This window comes from Nanorana parkeri, unplaced genomic scaffold, assembly GCF_000935625.1.
Source record: "Nanorana parkeri isolate BGI_ZX_2015 unplaced genomic scaffold, ASM93562v1 scaffold1169, whole genome shotgun sequence".
Taxonomy (NCBI): Eukaryota; Metazoa; Chordata; class Amphibia; order Anura; family Dicroglossidae; genus Nanorana; species Nanorana parkeri.
The window spans coordinates 51702-66687 of NW_017307437.1; the positions used below are offsets into that span (position 1 = coordinate 51702).

Here is a 14986-nt window from a genome sequence, read left to right on the forward strand (position 1 = left end):
TAAATGTGTTGGCTTTTATTGAATAGGACCTTTATATAAACTCGCTCTGGACTCCGCCCACATTAGTCCGGTGCTTTCCTCCACATATGCTCACACTGAGCCTTGTCCCCTGTTCCCCAGAGAGAGCTAGCTGAAGGAAATTTCTCTATAGCAGATGAAACACATTATTGGGGTCCATAGCTAATCAAAGCCACCCGGCGCCCCTCACCCCTAAATCTCTATCTCATGTTTGTGACAAAGTAGTACTGACAGCATGATCGTCAACAGGGAGTGATCGGACCTTTGTCCCTTACTGGACCCTAAAAAAAAGAAGATTTATTTTGCGAGGGCACGGGGAGAAATAAAGGTTTTAGGTGACTAAAGTGTGAAGTCCAGAGAAAATAAACATCAAATGACATGCACAGTAATAACAGGTTCTGTTGGCTGTGAACAAAGAGAGAGTGATCACGTATGATAAAAACAGAGAAGTGGGAGCGAACAAAGAGATAGGAAGAAAAGAGAGGAGGTATATAGAGCGAGAGATAAGTGAAATGGAGGACACAGAAGAGGAAGGAATGAAGGGGAGAAAAGAAAGGTTGAGAGAAAGAAAGGCTTTCTGAGATTATCCTTTGCATTAAAATGGAGAAATGGAAGGGGATTTCACCCACGAGTACTAGAAGAGCTTATTACAGCAACATAAAAAATCTGTGTAATATTACAAGCATGAAACATCACCAGAAAATGTTACAAAGGAGTTAATATTTATTTCAAGTATTATTATTATTTAAAAGAATTAGTTCAGAAAACATTAAAAGCGCCTCTGAATCCCATTACACTTGTAAGGCCCTGAGGACATTATCGTGACATATTTATAGCTGGTGGAGCTGTAAAGAACTTCCTGTCCAGTTTGGGCCAACCGCAAAGCATTGATACAAAGTCCTTATACCTAGTGTAGTCAGAAGAGCAGAGTATAGTTACACAGAACATTTCCTCTCATAGTCCAAAACAGATATTAACAGTATCAGAATATATATATATATATGGGACATATTTCAGTCTTCGGTAGATGCAAAAGGATGAAATAACAGTTTCTCATGTTCCTCCGGTTTTGCGATCTCTGTGTTTGCAGCTCTATGTATAGCGGCTGCAGGAATTATGAGGGGTTCTCACTCTATCTGTTGGGTTTACAGTTTACATGGTATCAAGGAGAATGCAAAAGGAGGAGCGGGAGCACTTCAAGCGTGGGAACAAAGAGATAAAAGGTAGCACCAGACTTCTCCTATAACTGAAATATGTCTTCTGGGTTGGCTGTTCCTTTGGTAAGACAATTCTTCGATCGGTGGTGTGCAGAAATCCATAGCCACCAGTCTGATGTTATTGATCATCAATTCCATGCAGAGTAAAGGGAAAGACTTCTTATTGATGACTACGGCTTACTGTACTTTGCTCCTTGCCTTCTTAAAGAGACGCAGTCATCACATTAAACACAGAATAAAGAAACACAGCACATTGCACCTACAATGCACCCCATCTTCACCCCCTTGCTCGATTACAGGCATCATTAGAATCTTTAGCACCCAATACTCCCATGTGTGTTGGATGCCTACAACTCCCCACTGCCCCGATGTAGTTCCATCCCCCCACACCCACTATGTTACCAGTGTGCATCTTCAGTGATGTAGCAGCCGGAAAAAGGAGCAACAGTGGGCAGTGAGGAAATGCAGACATCCAATACACCCAGAAGTGTCTGGTGCTGAAGAATCTGACAGCGCAGAGCTAAGACTGGATGCAACAGAAAAGTTATTGGTATACATGTGTTTTGTGAAGCTGTGTTTCTTTTTTTCTAATGTGATGACCGTGTCTCTTTAAAAGTCTCAGTCCAACATACTGAAAGAATTAGGTATCAGCTGAGGGCCATCTAGACGGGATACGGGTATTTCCAGCGCAGAATAGCACCGTCGTTGCTGACGCTGATGATGTATTTGTAGAGGGGGCAGATTTTTATCTTGGTGATACTGCCGCTGTGTCCAATACCCACTTGGGTCACCTCACCCTCGTTGTAATCCCAAACTTTCACCAATTTGTCGTCCCCACCTGAAAGAGAGAAAAAAGTGAGGTTACCCTCTAAGTAGAGTCTGGCAGGGCCTGCTGAGACCTGTAGTTTTTTTAAGGGTTAAGGGAGGTGGCATTGTAATGTACATGGTAACATGTCCACCTTGGTCAAAAGTCAAATTGATCTCTGTATAATGTTTCAGTTTTGGTTGGGGCTCAAATGGTTGCAAAAGCAATATTTTATGGTAATATTTGTGTCTGTCAGGGAACCGGTGGTACCACCTGACCTCGGGGGCCACCAGGTACGGTGTAGTACACGGGGACTCCTTCGGCTTGGCAGGAGTCCTGTCGGCAGGGTTGCGGGTGCGCATGCGCGATGTGCGCACCGGCTGCGTGACATGTGCGTGCCCACGGTGGACAGGCAAGCGAGTGTGTGTACGGAGGCGCGAGCATAGTGCGCTGTGGCCATTATTGCCGTCAGGTGTTGGTCTTCCTGGGGGAGGTTCCCGACACACACCTTCCGTTTTTTCCCTCCTGCTATTGGCTTCTGGACTGGGAAGCCTCCTTGTTGTCTCGGCGACTGGGGGCGGTCCTGGTTCCCACTAGGTTTAAATTCCAGCCAGAGCCCTGACTTGTTGCGGAGTTATTCTGCCTTTATGGTGCAATTACCTAGCCTCTCGCATCGGATACTGCTGCAGCTCCCTGACCCCTCATCTGAATTCCTGGTTAATGACCCCTTGGCCTGTCTTCCCGCTCTTGATCCTAGCCGTCTGCCTCGACCCGGACTGAATTTTGACTAAGCTTTTTGGAATTACCCTCTTTGTACCTAGTTGCGGATCTCTTCCAGTCTGTTTCCTGCCAGTGGGTACCACGCCACGTCTTGGGCCAGTGACACCCATGACAGTGTCTCTGGTTCACTTATGCATAGCTGGACCCCCCCAATATTAATATATTCTACATTATGATGAATCGATTGTGGGAGTCTGACCATACCATTGGCTTTGCTGGACATGGCAGTTGCACAGAACAGGAAATCCTTGTGTGGAGTCCTGAACTTAAGGGGGTCCTTAAAAAATAGAAGAATACAGGATGTGATTCTATTTGCAGCAACCAGGATTCTGTTGTGTACACCATTTGGCATATTCAATTATTCTATTCCTTCTTTATTTTAGATACCATGAATCATAAAAACTCATGCAGAGTCGCAAAAATGACAAAGGATTTCCTAGGGGTTCTGTGGAAGCTTTGGTTTGCTCCACAGTTTAAAATAGAAACAAAAATGGGTGACGGCAGAAAAAGATCAAATGGTCCATCAAGCTTGTCCCTTTTTTTTTTTTTATATTTAACCTTTTTGTCTGAGTATAGATCTGTTTGTCCCGAACCTGTGCAAATTCACTTACTGTAGACTGACTCACTGCCTCTGCTGGAAGTCTGTTCCAAACATCAAATACTCTTTCTGTGCAATAATACTTTCTAAGGTTAGCTTTGATCTTTCCTCCTGCGGGTTTGAGGTCATGTCCCCTTGTTCTTGCTCTTAGATTCATATTGAAGATACAGCCGTCCTGCTTTGCTCTGGACTACAAATCCCAAAGATGTAAAGCTTATGCCAGGGACGAGCCCAAATGTAAAGCTTGGCAAAACTTTCATTTCTATTTTTGTTGTCTGTTCTTGCAGTAAAGCTCACCTCCTGAACCTTATTCGCATCCCACATGTATTTATAGGTTTCAGTCATTACCCTCCTCTCCCTTCTTTGCGCCAGACCGTACATATAAACTTCCCGCAGTCACCAATGTAAGGTTTCCAAATGATGTTACCTGTCACAAAGTGGCTTCCGCTGTCACTTATGTCCATCCCGTTGATGGCGCCAGACATGGATCCTTCAAGATCTCTTATTGCTGAGCCATCGAACACTTCCCAGTACCCGATCTGCAAAGACATTATTGAATTAGATTTTACAATGACAGCACCGAAAGTCTAAAGTATATTGTGCTAAAGGATGGGTACCACTGTGGCTTAGTGTGTCTACTTCTACATTGAGGTACTGGAGTCCTCGGTTTAAATCCCAACCAGGAGACTATCTGGTCCACATTGAATTAAAGGGAGAATCAGAAAAACAAGATCTGTGGTGTTAATATTTCTAATCAACTACATCATATTGTGTATTTTTTTATTCTACCCAGCATTCCATTTTAATCTGAGTTCTGTGAATTCCCCTGCAAAATAAGCACACAAGGCACTATACAGTACAGGTGAAACTCGAATAATTAGAATATCGTGCAAAAGTTATTGCAGTAAGTGCTGCAAAAGGGGCCCAAACCAAGTACTGAGTACATATGCATGCTTGTACTTTTCAGAGGTCCGATATTGTTCTATGTACAATCCTTGTTTTATTGATTGCATGTAATAATCTACTTTTTTGAGGTTGTGGATTTGGGGTTCTCGGGGTTTTCATGAGCTGTAAGCCATAATCATCACAATGATGACAAACCACGGCTTGAATTATCTTGCTTTGCATGTAATGAGTCTCTCTCATATATTAGTTTCACCTTTTAAGTTGTATTAGTGAAATAAATGAACTTTGCACCATATTCTAATTATTCGAGTTTCAACTGTATACTCTGACTGCCTTCCGGTCATCTCTTCAGGGAAGCCTATCCCACCTCAACCTAACCACTGAACCATTACATTCTCAGACAATTCATCCCCTCACAGCTACCTCCTCATGTATCACTTCCCCCTCCCTTTTAGATTGTAAGCTCTCAGGGGCAGGGCCCTCCTTACCATCTTGTCTTGAATTGATTGTAATGTCTTCCTTATATTGTAAAGCGCTGCGCAAACTGTAGGGTGCTATATAAATCCTGTATAAGAATAATACAGGATTGGGAGGGCTGTAGGAGTGGGCTTCCTGGATATTGTCCTATGTAGCTTCCTTTTAACTTCTTCTTCTAACAATCACATGAAAACTTCCCAGGCAGATCTGAATGTGATTGGTGGCTATAAAAACTTCCCTTTTTTCACAAGGCAGCATTGAGCTTACAGTGGGCATTCTGACACCACCAGCAGGTACGTTGCAGGAAGGGAGGGAGACCGGACGATTGGGGCACTACAGGAATACCTGCATGAATACTGAAGTTCTGAGCAAGAGTCCCCATATGCATCTCAAGGTTTAATTCAACTCTCCATTTTGACCGAAGTGTACCTTTCACTCTCTTCGAGGATAGAGAAATTGGAAACCATTGCAGTATTTTTATGGTTTTCTTCAGAACCAACTAATGTACAGTATTAACCTCCCTGGCAGAATACCGCCAGGGAGGTTAATATTATTATTATTTTTTTACAAAGTCTTTATTTTAATTTTCCGATTATTTTATTTTATAGTATTTATTTTTCTTTGTCACCTCCCTTGAAATACAGATAAAGATAAGTCTCCCTGTCGATATCGGGATTGTACCTTTCTATCAGTGCCACTGGTGATAAGCTGGAACTCCTCAGGGTGGTAACATAGGCAGCGGAACAATGTATTGGATAAGATCATCTGTTTCCGTATAAACCTCCTGGAAGGACAGAACAGATCCACGTTAGAGAGGAGATTGTATCTAAGGACCCCGAGGATTTATCAGAGGACCCCAATATGATGACTTCTCCAACCCTATGTGTGCACTCACATGACATTATGTACAGTCTTATATGGAACACTCAGAAATATTCATCGTGCCTAAGCAGTACCCTGAAAGTTCCCCTTGGGGGGAATTTATCATAGCAATTGGGAGTGTTTGAACTTGCACGGAATATATTTGCACTAGATTTATGATGCTAGTGTAATGGTGTTCATAAATGAGGATTAATAGACTCCAGGAAAGAAGACTTGTAGCTCCGGACAAAAAGCTTAACTGTCGCTTCTTGGAGAAGTGGTCATGGGGACTTCTTAAGTTGCCATTGTTTTCTTAGGTGGTACTCCAGTTTCAGACAACCGCAGGACAAGAGCAGAAGAAAACAGGTGCAAAAAACGTGCAGTTGAAAAAGTAGTGCAAGCTCAGGTCAAAACAGGGGCACATGTTAAAGCAATGGTTCTCAACCTGTGTAACCTCAGGACCCACATTTGTCCTTGGTCATTAAGTCGTGACCCAAGTTGCACTGCAATGGAGCGCACGGCATTGCGGTACTGCGCGTTCCGGGCAATAGAACCGTGGGTGGGAGGTGCATTTGGGGTGCCATTCAAATGAATTGCAATGCAATGCACTTTTCACACCAAAACGCGTGGTAGGTGCGATTGCGATGTACAGTGCATTAATCGTACGGGACCATGCAATTAACGCACTGTACTAGTGTGAATGGGCCCTCAAAAACAGACAACCACAGACACAATCTCACACAAACATACACACTCCAAAATAGATCCACCCAGTATCCCTACCTTCTGAGAACTGGAGTGGATTCATAGCCTGGGGTCCGGTGTGGGCTGCGGTGGTGTGATGGAGCTCCATCCATATGTGCATTGCCTGTGCAGCTCCCTTGCGCACCCTGTAGAGGTGCCGAGAGCCAGAATGTGACCACTCCGGTCCAGGCACCTCTACAGGACATGCGAGGTAGCTGTAAGCAATGCACTTATGGATGGAGCCCACCCTACCTCAAGCTGACCCTCGGCACCGGGCAGCATATTTTGAATGGCTGCTTTGCGCAAGAACTGACAGTGTTGCGCTAGGGAGAGGCTGGGGAGTCTCTCACCTAGAAAAGTGGAAGGCACACGGGGACCCATGTCGGGATCCGTCCCGGCTGCGGCGCTCACAGTAGCCCACGATATACTGAGCTTTGGGTCACAGGAGGACGCTAGTATATGTCCTCCTGTGACCCTAAAGAGAACTATGGAGAAAAACACTTACCCCATAGTTGTCTTTTAACAATGGATGACACCGCTACTGGTGCTTCAGCAGCTTTTTTTGTCACATCACCATAAGGCTGAGACCCTCCCTGTCCTCTCTGCTCATGTAAGCAACCTAATCATTCTCCCTATCCAACTCCCGGTGCTTGAAACATGTTGAATAGTTAGAAAATCTCTGTGTGTATTGAGCATTTCTGATGTTGGAAGAACGTGTTCATGTCCGTGTAAGGTAGTCCTATGTCACCACTACATATAAAAACTTTAGCCTACACCATGCACATAGGAAGGAAATATCTGTGAAACACTGACACCAGGTCCCATATGATGCAGGCTCCGTCCGAGCTGGCGGAAACACATTCCCGGTTGTTGCCCTTCAGTTTGATACACAATATCGCCGACTTGTGTTCCTTCATGGATTCTACGAGCCGCTGACTGTCCCTGCCGATCTCCCACAGTCTCACCTGCAGCACAAAATCACAGTCATCGGGGGATGGATATAAAACTGAATTACAAACAGCTGAACACAATGCTGAAATACACCCTGGGGGGAATTTATCAAAACTGGAGCAGACAAAATCTGGAGCAGCTGTGCATGGCAACCAATCAGCTTCTCTGTCTGATTTTTAAATCTTACCTGAGCAAAGTGAAGAGAGATGCTGTTTGGTTGCCATGGGCAACTGCTCCAGATTCTGTTTGCTGCAGTTTTGATAAATTCCCCCCATTGTACATGAGATCCTCCCACTCAGACATCCCATCTTGAATCATTCAGGCTCTGTTCCTTCTATCTCCATTTATTAAGATCGGTGGCCGCTGTGCCCGCTAGTCCACCGGCCATCTTGTAACTTGATCCTGTGTAGTTCAGCCAGACTCTACAGCTAGCCTGGGGACCTGACTTTTCTCTGCTGCAATGAAGCAATCACAGCCCTTCATCCTCGGCCTGTGATTGGACAGTGAAAGAGCAGCAGCAGACTGATGAGGTCATTGCTCAGCTCTCTCCCTCTGCAAGCATGTTCCTTGTCAGTACGCTTAATTTCTGTCAAGTTTTTATTTCTGACGCCATTGGGGAGATTTTCCCTTACTGCCTGTCCCTGTGACACCTTTGCAAACAGTGGGGGCGTGGGTGTCACCTGAACAGGAAATGTTACCCCTTCCCCAAAGTGCTAAAAATTTGTTTGCGTCCTTGTTTATGTTGGAGAGATTTTCCATAATTTCCTGTCCTGACAAGAAGTGAGGGAAAATCTCTCCTATATGTAAACCAGTTGCAAAAAAATAAAGTTGATAAAGGCTCTAACCATTCCGCTTTCTAACCATACATGTAAGGAGCTATTAACGATCACGTTCATTTGCTTTTATATTCACCTGGAGTCCACCTTTAAGGCTTCAGTATCAGAGGTCACCCACCTGTCCTTCCCCTCCTCCGCTCACAATCCTCTTACAGTCGCTTGTTGCTGCGATGGCGGTCACACCCATGCTGTGTGCGTTTTCTATCTGGTACAGGAGTCGTCCGCTTTCGGGTGTGAATGCTCGGATCTTTCCATCGTTCCAGGCTGTGGAAACAATTTTGGTTTTAAAATTCCTTCATTCAATGTATGAAAAGGGGTGTGTATATTTTTGATATGTAAAGATATGCTATGTCACAGAGTGCACTCACACTGGGCCCTGCACAACAGGAGCTTACAATCTAATCTCCTGAGCTCAGTCATAGACACACACATGCTAAGTTCAAGGTGGTCGGGACCTACCAGTATGCGGTGCATGGGAAGATCACAGGGCTGGGTCAAGGGGTAGGTAGAAGGGGTTCTCTATGATTATACCTCCAATCAGAGAACAGGAAGGACACCCCCCACAGTGCTACACACTGTGCTCTATGATTATTCTTCCAATCAGAGGACAGCAAGGACCTCCCCCGCAGTGCTACACACTGTGCTCTATTATTCTTCCAATCAGAGGACAGGAAGGACATCCCCCGCAGTGCTACACACTGTGCTCTATTAGTCTTCCAATCAGAGGACAGGAAGGACCTCGCCCGCAGTGCTACACACTGCGCTCTATGATTATACCTCCAATCAGAGGACAGAAAGGACCTCCTCCGCATTGCTACACACTGCGCTCTATGAATATTCTTCCAATCAGAGGACAGGAAGGACCTCCCCCGCAGTGCTACACACTGTCCTCAATGATTATTCTTCCAATCAGGGGACAGAAAGGACACCCCCCACAGTGCTACACACTGCGCTCTATGATTATACCTCCAATCAGATGACAGATGGATTGCCCTTCTAACAGACATTGGCCTCACCTGACAGGATGCTCTTGCCGTCTCTCATAAATTCAATGGTGTTACAGGTCATGTTCGGTATGGTGATCCGCAGCAGTTCCTTGTGGCTGGTTGTGTGCCAGACACGGATGTCATTTTTGGCACACGTGGCAAACAGCTCTGAAGTACCACTGGAAAAAAGCAGGAAAGGAAATAATAGCGCCCAGTGTGCATAAGAAAACACATCACATGGCCTGATCTACATTAGTCAGATTGGTGTTAGGCTTAGGAGGAGGGGTGTAACTATAGGCAAAATAAATTATATATATATACTGCAGTCTGTCAGCAGCATTAACACAGCAGTTGTGTTATACTCCAAAATAGGTCAACACCATGCCAAAGAAGCGTAGGGTAGCCAGGCAGCAGATGTAGCAGAAGTTAGTGATTCTGGTGAATATATGGAAAATAAAAGAGTATAGAAACCCAATCATTAAAATCCCATATCATTAACACATTAATGCCATTTCAAAAGTAATTTCAATTATTTTTAAATCTGCAGTTTTTCTATTAAATAATTCCCGGTGAACCTGACATGAAGGTCATTGTTCCGGCACTTTCTGTTATGGGTGACTACGCTCTATCATTGTCTCATAACTGTGTTCCTGAGTTGTCACCTGTTACATGGGCTTCCAACGGAGACTACAAGTGACTGTTTCTACAAACATTACTCGGGCATGATCCACTGTCACCATCAGCAAACCCACCCTGAGAAATCCCATGCTGCCATTGCTGGTGTGCATGTGGACAGGAAGAGGTTAGGAGATAAGTAGTGCTAAGATAAAATAACGGATGGAAAAATAGTAAACAAACAAGTGTTATATTTAAAAAATGACAAATGTTTATGATACACAAAATGTTTTTCTGTTAAAGGAGAACTATGAGGGGGGTGTTTTTCACTCACCTCATAGTTCTAGCCGACAATTCAGCTGCGGCGTCTCAGTATATAGGGAGCTGTAGCTCGCGGTATACTGAGCCTAGGGTGACGGGAGGACGCTAGTTTGTGTCCTCCCGTTACCCTAAGGAGAACTATGGGGGAAAGCCTTAACCCCATAGTTCTCCTTTAAGGTTTATATTTACTTTAAGACAATCACTGGATGTTTATATATTGTGATCAAGCATACGTACAAGGGGAAGACGATGTCGTTGATGGCTTCGCTGTGACAGGTGGCTATGAGCTCCTCTTTGAATTCCGAATAGTTAAAACGGTAGATCTGTGCCTGCGAGGTGCCCACGAAGAACTGGTGGCCCTGCCCTCTGAGGGTGATGGAGGTGATGGCCCCCTGCAGCTGGACACTCCTAGAAGATGGAGACACACAGTCATACACTTGAGACAACATCATCAGCTTTTTTAATTTTTTTATTCTTAAGGTCCGTGATGCGTGCATCGAAGACTAGCTTCACCCCTGTGAACAAAAAAAGGGAATAGTGAAATTATCACACACTAAAAAAAAGTGGATGAGGGTGCTTTGGTGCTCCTCTGATGAGGAAGGGCCTGAATCCCCCGGGGAGCAAGGCTCCTGACAGGGGCAAGGACGACTTAGGTCCACCTACCTGAAGGCCGGCGGACCCCTCTCCTCTGGGACCTGCCGAAACAGGTCCACCGAGTACTGGGTGGGGGCTCTCCCAAAGAGAGACCCCCGAGTGGGAGGAGACAGGGGAGCCTGTGGAGGCCATAGAACCTCCTCCCCGACATCAGTAAGAGCCCTGAAGGTACCCGCACCCTCCGTCTTTTGTGAAGTCAAAGGTGCCAATCGTGCATAAAAAAATGTGCAAAAATAAATAGAGTCACAGTGCACAACTTTCGGCCGGAGTGCAAAAATATTGCCCCGGGCTAGCCATAAGGCCTGCTCAAGAGGCATAATGCAGTAAAAGCTTGAGTGCCGTGACCTCGTGTCAGTGAATCACGGTGGGGTCCCACACCCAAGTGATTTTCTGGCACACCCTAGGACGCCACCCCCAGCCGGCACAGCACCACGGGCCTCCTGAACCTCCCCGAACCCTCCGGCAAGACCAGAGGTGCAGCACCCATCCACATCAGAAGCCATTAGTGTTGAGGAAGCTCCCCCCTCTTCCAAAAGGGAACCGCCTCAACACCCACCTTCACTTCAGAGAGTACTTAACAACCGGTGGACGGTCCATGCTGTTCCACTCTAAAAACTGATAAGAACAGATACTACACTTGATCTTAGCCAAAAAGGCCGAGAAGCGACTCTGATTACATTTGATGAACTGGAGAGTAAAGTATATTCATAGGTTCATCGTTTTCCCTAGATTACCTCAGGTACCCCTAGAACTCGGAGTGCCAAATTCAGCTAAGCCTGTTAATGGCAATAAAATTTATTTGCGGTTTATAAGCTACACAGGACACCCAGCGCTGGACACTCACTTAGCTGCTTTGTAGTTCTGCCCATTGCAGAGTGACAGTTTTCCATCCCCAGAGCCAATCAGAATCTCTCCCGTTTTCAGCAAGCACAGAGTGGTCACTCCCTGAAGAAAAAGAAAGCAATCAGTATGATCGTATACAACAGCTGAAAAATGCCCAACTGAAGCTTCAGATTAAACCAGCTAAATACATTCGACGTGCATCAAAACAAATGGTGTTCAACAATGTCTTACAGTTCAATGTCTTCTAAAGAAGCCACAGCCTATAAAAATCTGTCCTCTGCCGGCATGCTACAGAGAAGAACCCTTCCTCCCTGTGTAGAAGCAGTGGTCTCTCTGCGGAGGGGTGACATGCCCCCTACTGAGTCAGTCCAATCTGCATATGCTATCGATATTCTCTAAAGTGCTAAAAGAAGTCCACCCAATTCATCTTTGATATGAATCTATATAATCAATTGAAAACAATTAAAGCAGGCTTCCCCAGTGGTCAGAACTGGGAACACAGCAGCCGGAACTTTACAGGCCCAGATTCTGGAAGGATGGACACTGGTGGTGTATAGTGGGTTGGCCACATGCAGAAGAAGAATGCTAATTCCAGAGGATTAAACACATTTAGCAGGCCTAAAGGCAGAATGGAGTATACCTTTACCTGGCAGTGTGCATAAAAAGGGGAATTATAAATCTGTAGCAGATAGGGTTGCCACCTTTTCTTCAAGCCAAACCCGAACACTGTAGCGCCTCGCGGCAATTTTTTGGTAAAGTACACTATGCATGTATTTTGTGATTAAATAACATTGGAGGTAATCACAAAGATGCCAGTGTGCCACAGATCCACAGATATACAATCTGTACACAGTGGTGTACTCTGGTTTGGGGCCGCCCTAGGCAAGACGAAACTAGAGCGCCCCCCCCACTTAATCCGCAGGATCTCAGGGGGGCTGTGCAGGATCTGTGGTGGGCTCTGCCATAGAGCCCACCACAGATCCTGCAAAGCCCCCGAGACCCTGCAGAGCCCACCACAGATCATGCACACACCCCCTAAGACCCTGCAGACCAGTGCGGGATGTGTGGTGGGCTCTGGCCAAAGCAGACGGTAACTATGTGTTTAGTAATGTGTTGCGGTTTCAGATACTTGTTTTCTGTGTTGTGTACAGGTGACAGGTCATTTCCAGTGAACAATCCTGTGTTGTGCAGGTATGAGTTTTGTAGAGTATAAATGACAGGTTCTCTTACCAAGCTGAATCTGCCCTTCTGGGGCCCGTAGCTATTCAACAGTTTGGTCTTTGCGTTCATTTTCAGGATGTCTCCCGTGGTGGTGCCGCAGTAGAAGCAGCTGTCATCTTCTGTCACCTGAAAGGGGAACACTGGTCACATAACTATAAAATGTCAATCTACATCAGGTGACAACCTATAACCCTCCAGTACCTATACATGTCACCCGTGGCGGGGATCATTAAAGCCCAAAGTCACAGAAATAGCTTTGCGTTCACACAGACATTGTACTAACAACCTTCACCTTCATAATCTTACCTCAACTTTCATATATGACTGTGCAGATCAGTAGGTACCAGAGTTAGACCGAGATACAGGAGAATCCTACCGCACTCCTTACTGGTACGTCCCTTGCGGTGGGTGCTGTAGTGACTGCGGGTGGCGCCGCTTCAAATTCAAGTAGTAAAATATATCACCAGCACACCGTGGTCAAATCTTCAGAAAGTGATCATTTTATTGATGCACACGTCTGGTCACATTGCAATGTTTCGGGGCCACTCGGGGTCCCTTCCTCAGGCACCTGCTGGTGATATATTTTAGTACTAAAGTTAAGGTGTCCATACACCTTGCAATCATCGGACGAAAATCGAACCATCGTACAATTTCCGACCGTTGCACAGTTAAATTAGCGGTCTTTAGCAGAAATCACCTGGGCGAATTTCGTTAAGTGACCGCACGGATTTACGTTTGCGCATGAGCAGTGTTAATCGTACGAGTTTTGACGTACGGAAGTGCCAGCAACTTTGCGAAAATCGTACGAATCGACAGAGGTTATCTAAGCTGCTGGAAAGTCAAAAGTCGTACGATTGTACAGTGTTTGCGGTTGTACGCTGCCCATCAAACATACGAATATCGGACAAAAACGCGATCGCAAACGAAAATCAGGCCGATATTCGTAAGGTGTATGGGCAGCTTCAATGTGCCCATACACCTGCGGATTATCGTACGATAATCGCGGGAAATCCCGCGATCGTACATTAATCGGCAGGTGTATGGAAGGCGTGCGACCGCTTCTACTGTACGGTCGCACGTCTTTTGTCTTACGAGCATGTTTGAAAACCCGCCGAGAATCGTACGATTTTCGGCGGGTTTGTGGCCTGCTCGTAAGACAAATGCCGCATGGGCCGGTGCGCGGCAGCGCACACTGCCCCCCCCGCATTGCAGTCATTGGAAGCCCCCCCCTCAGCGGGGAGGGCTTGCGATGATCGCAAGTACGATCTGCCCGTCCAAGATGGGCAGATTGTACGTTTTTTTCATTACCTTACAACTATCGCAAGATGAAAGTCTTGCGATGGTTGTAAGGTGTATGGCCAGCTTTAGACCAAGCGCACTCAGTAATCAGTACATCAAACATGCCCCCTCCCCATGTCTGCAATACAAGTCAGTGTAAGGACACTTGTGATGAGAGGGTGTAGTTGTTACTCTGCCAACACGGAGCACTGGAGTGAAGGGGTAAAATAAGTATTTTAAGGCATTTCCTTGCAAAAACCAGTCACAAATCATAACATGCAGGGGTGCAGGACTATAAAGATACCAGATCAATGATATCAGTAAAAGCTGGAAGCATTAAAAGTCCTCTCCAGGTCTCTCGGTATTCACAGAGAACAGGAGGAGGTGAAGTGAAAAACAGGTGATCATGGAGTTTTATGTCTGTGTCTGTATAAGGAAGGGGAGTTTTAACCTGGAACCACCGACGTCTAGTAAGTATAACAAAGACAAAAGAGACAGGATTTATTATATGACTTACAGCCAAGCTGGTGACTACCCTCTTCAACTGTCCCATCTGACACTCAATGGGACGCAGCTTCCTGTTTGGCAGGTCCACCTCCCAAACACGCAGTGTGCGACTGTGGGGAAAAACACCGGGGTCACTGAGATTATTATAGACAACATTATAAGTTCATACAATACCAGTAGTTTTCAGACCTATCCAGCCCACCCTAAAATTGATATGACAGTTGTTGGTAGAGTTCGGGAAGCTGACTCGCTCCCTTGCCTTCTAAATTTCCTTCTGTGTTTCCAAAGTCTGCCCAAGCTCACCTTGGAGGTGCTCTCTCTCTCTCTCTCTCTCTCTCTGTATCTCTCTCTCTCTCTCTCTCTCTCTC

General features: G+C 45.6%; 1 protein-coding gene across 1 annotated transcript in view; it reads right to left on the reverse strand.

Annotated features, from left to right (window-relative positions):
• Window positions 1–1792: 1792 nt before the first annotated feature.
• Window positions 1793–14986, reverse strand: part of CFAP52 (cilia and flagella associated protein 52) — a 29790-nt gene continuing 16596 nt past the window's right edge. Inside the window, exons 5-14 of the mRNA XM_018568305.1 lie at window positions 14629–14728; window positions 12843–12959; window positions 11614–11714; window positions 10353–10523; window positions 9210–9358; window positions 8312–8457; window positions 7220–7371; window positions 5483–5585; window positions 3846–3957; window positions 1793–2073 (exon numbers count right to left, since the gene is read on the reverse strand). Of these exons, the coding sequence (XP_018423807.1) occupies window positions 1898–2073; window positions 3846–3957; window positions 5483–5585; window positions 7220–7371; window positions 8312–8457; window positions 9210–9358; window positions 10353–10523; window positions 11614–11714; window positions 12843–12959; window positions 14629–14728 (1327 nt within the window). The 3' untranslated portion in view covers window positions 1793–1897. The remainder of the gene's footprint in view (window positions 2074–3845; window positions 3958–5482; window positions 5586–7219; window positions 7372–8311; window positions 8458–9209; window positions 9359–10352; window positions 10524–11613; window positions 11715–12842; window positions 12960–14628; window positions 14729–14986) is intronic.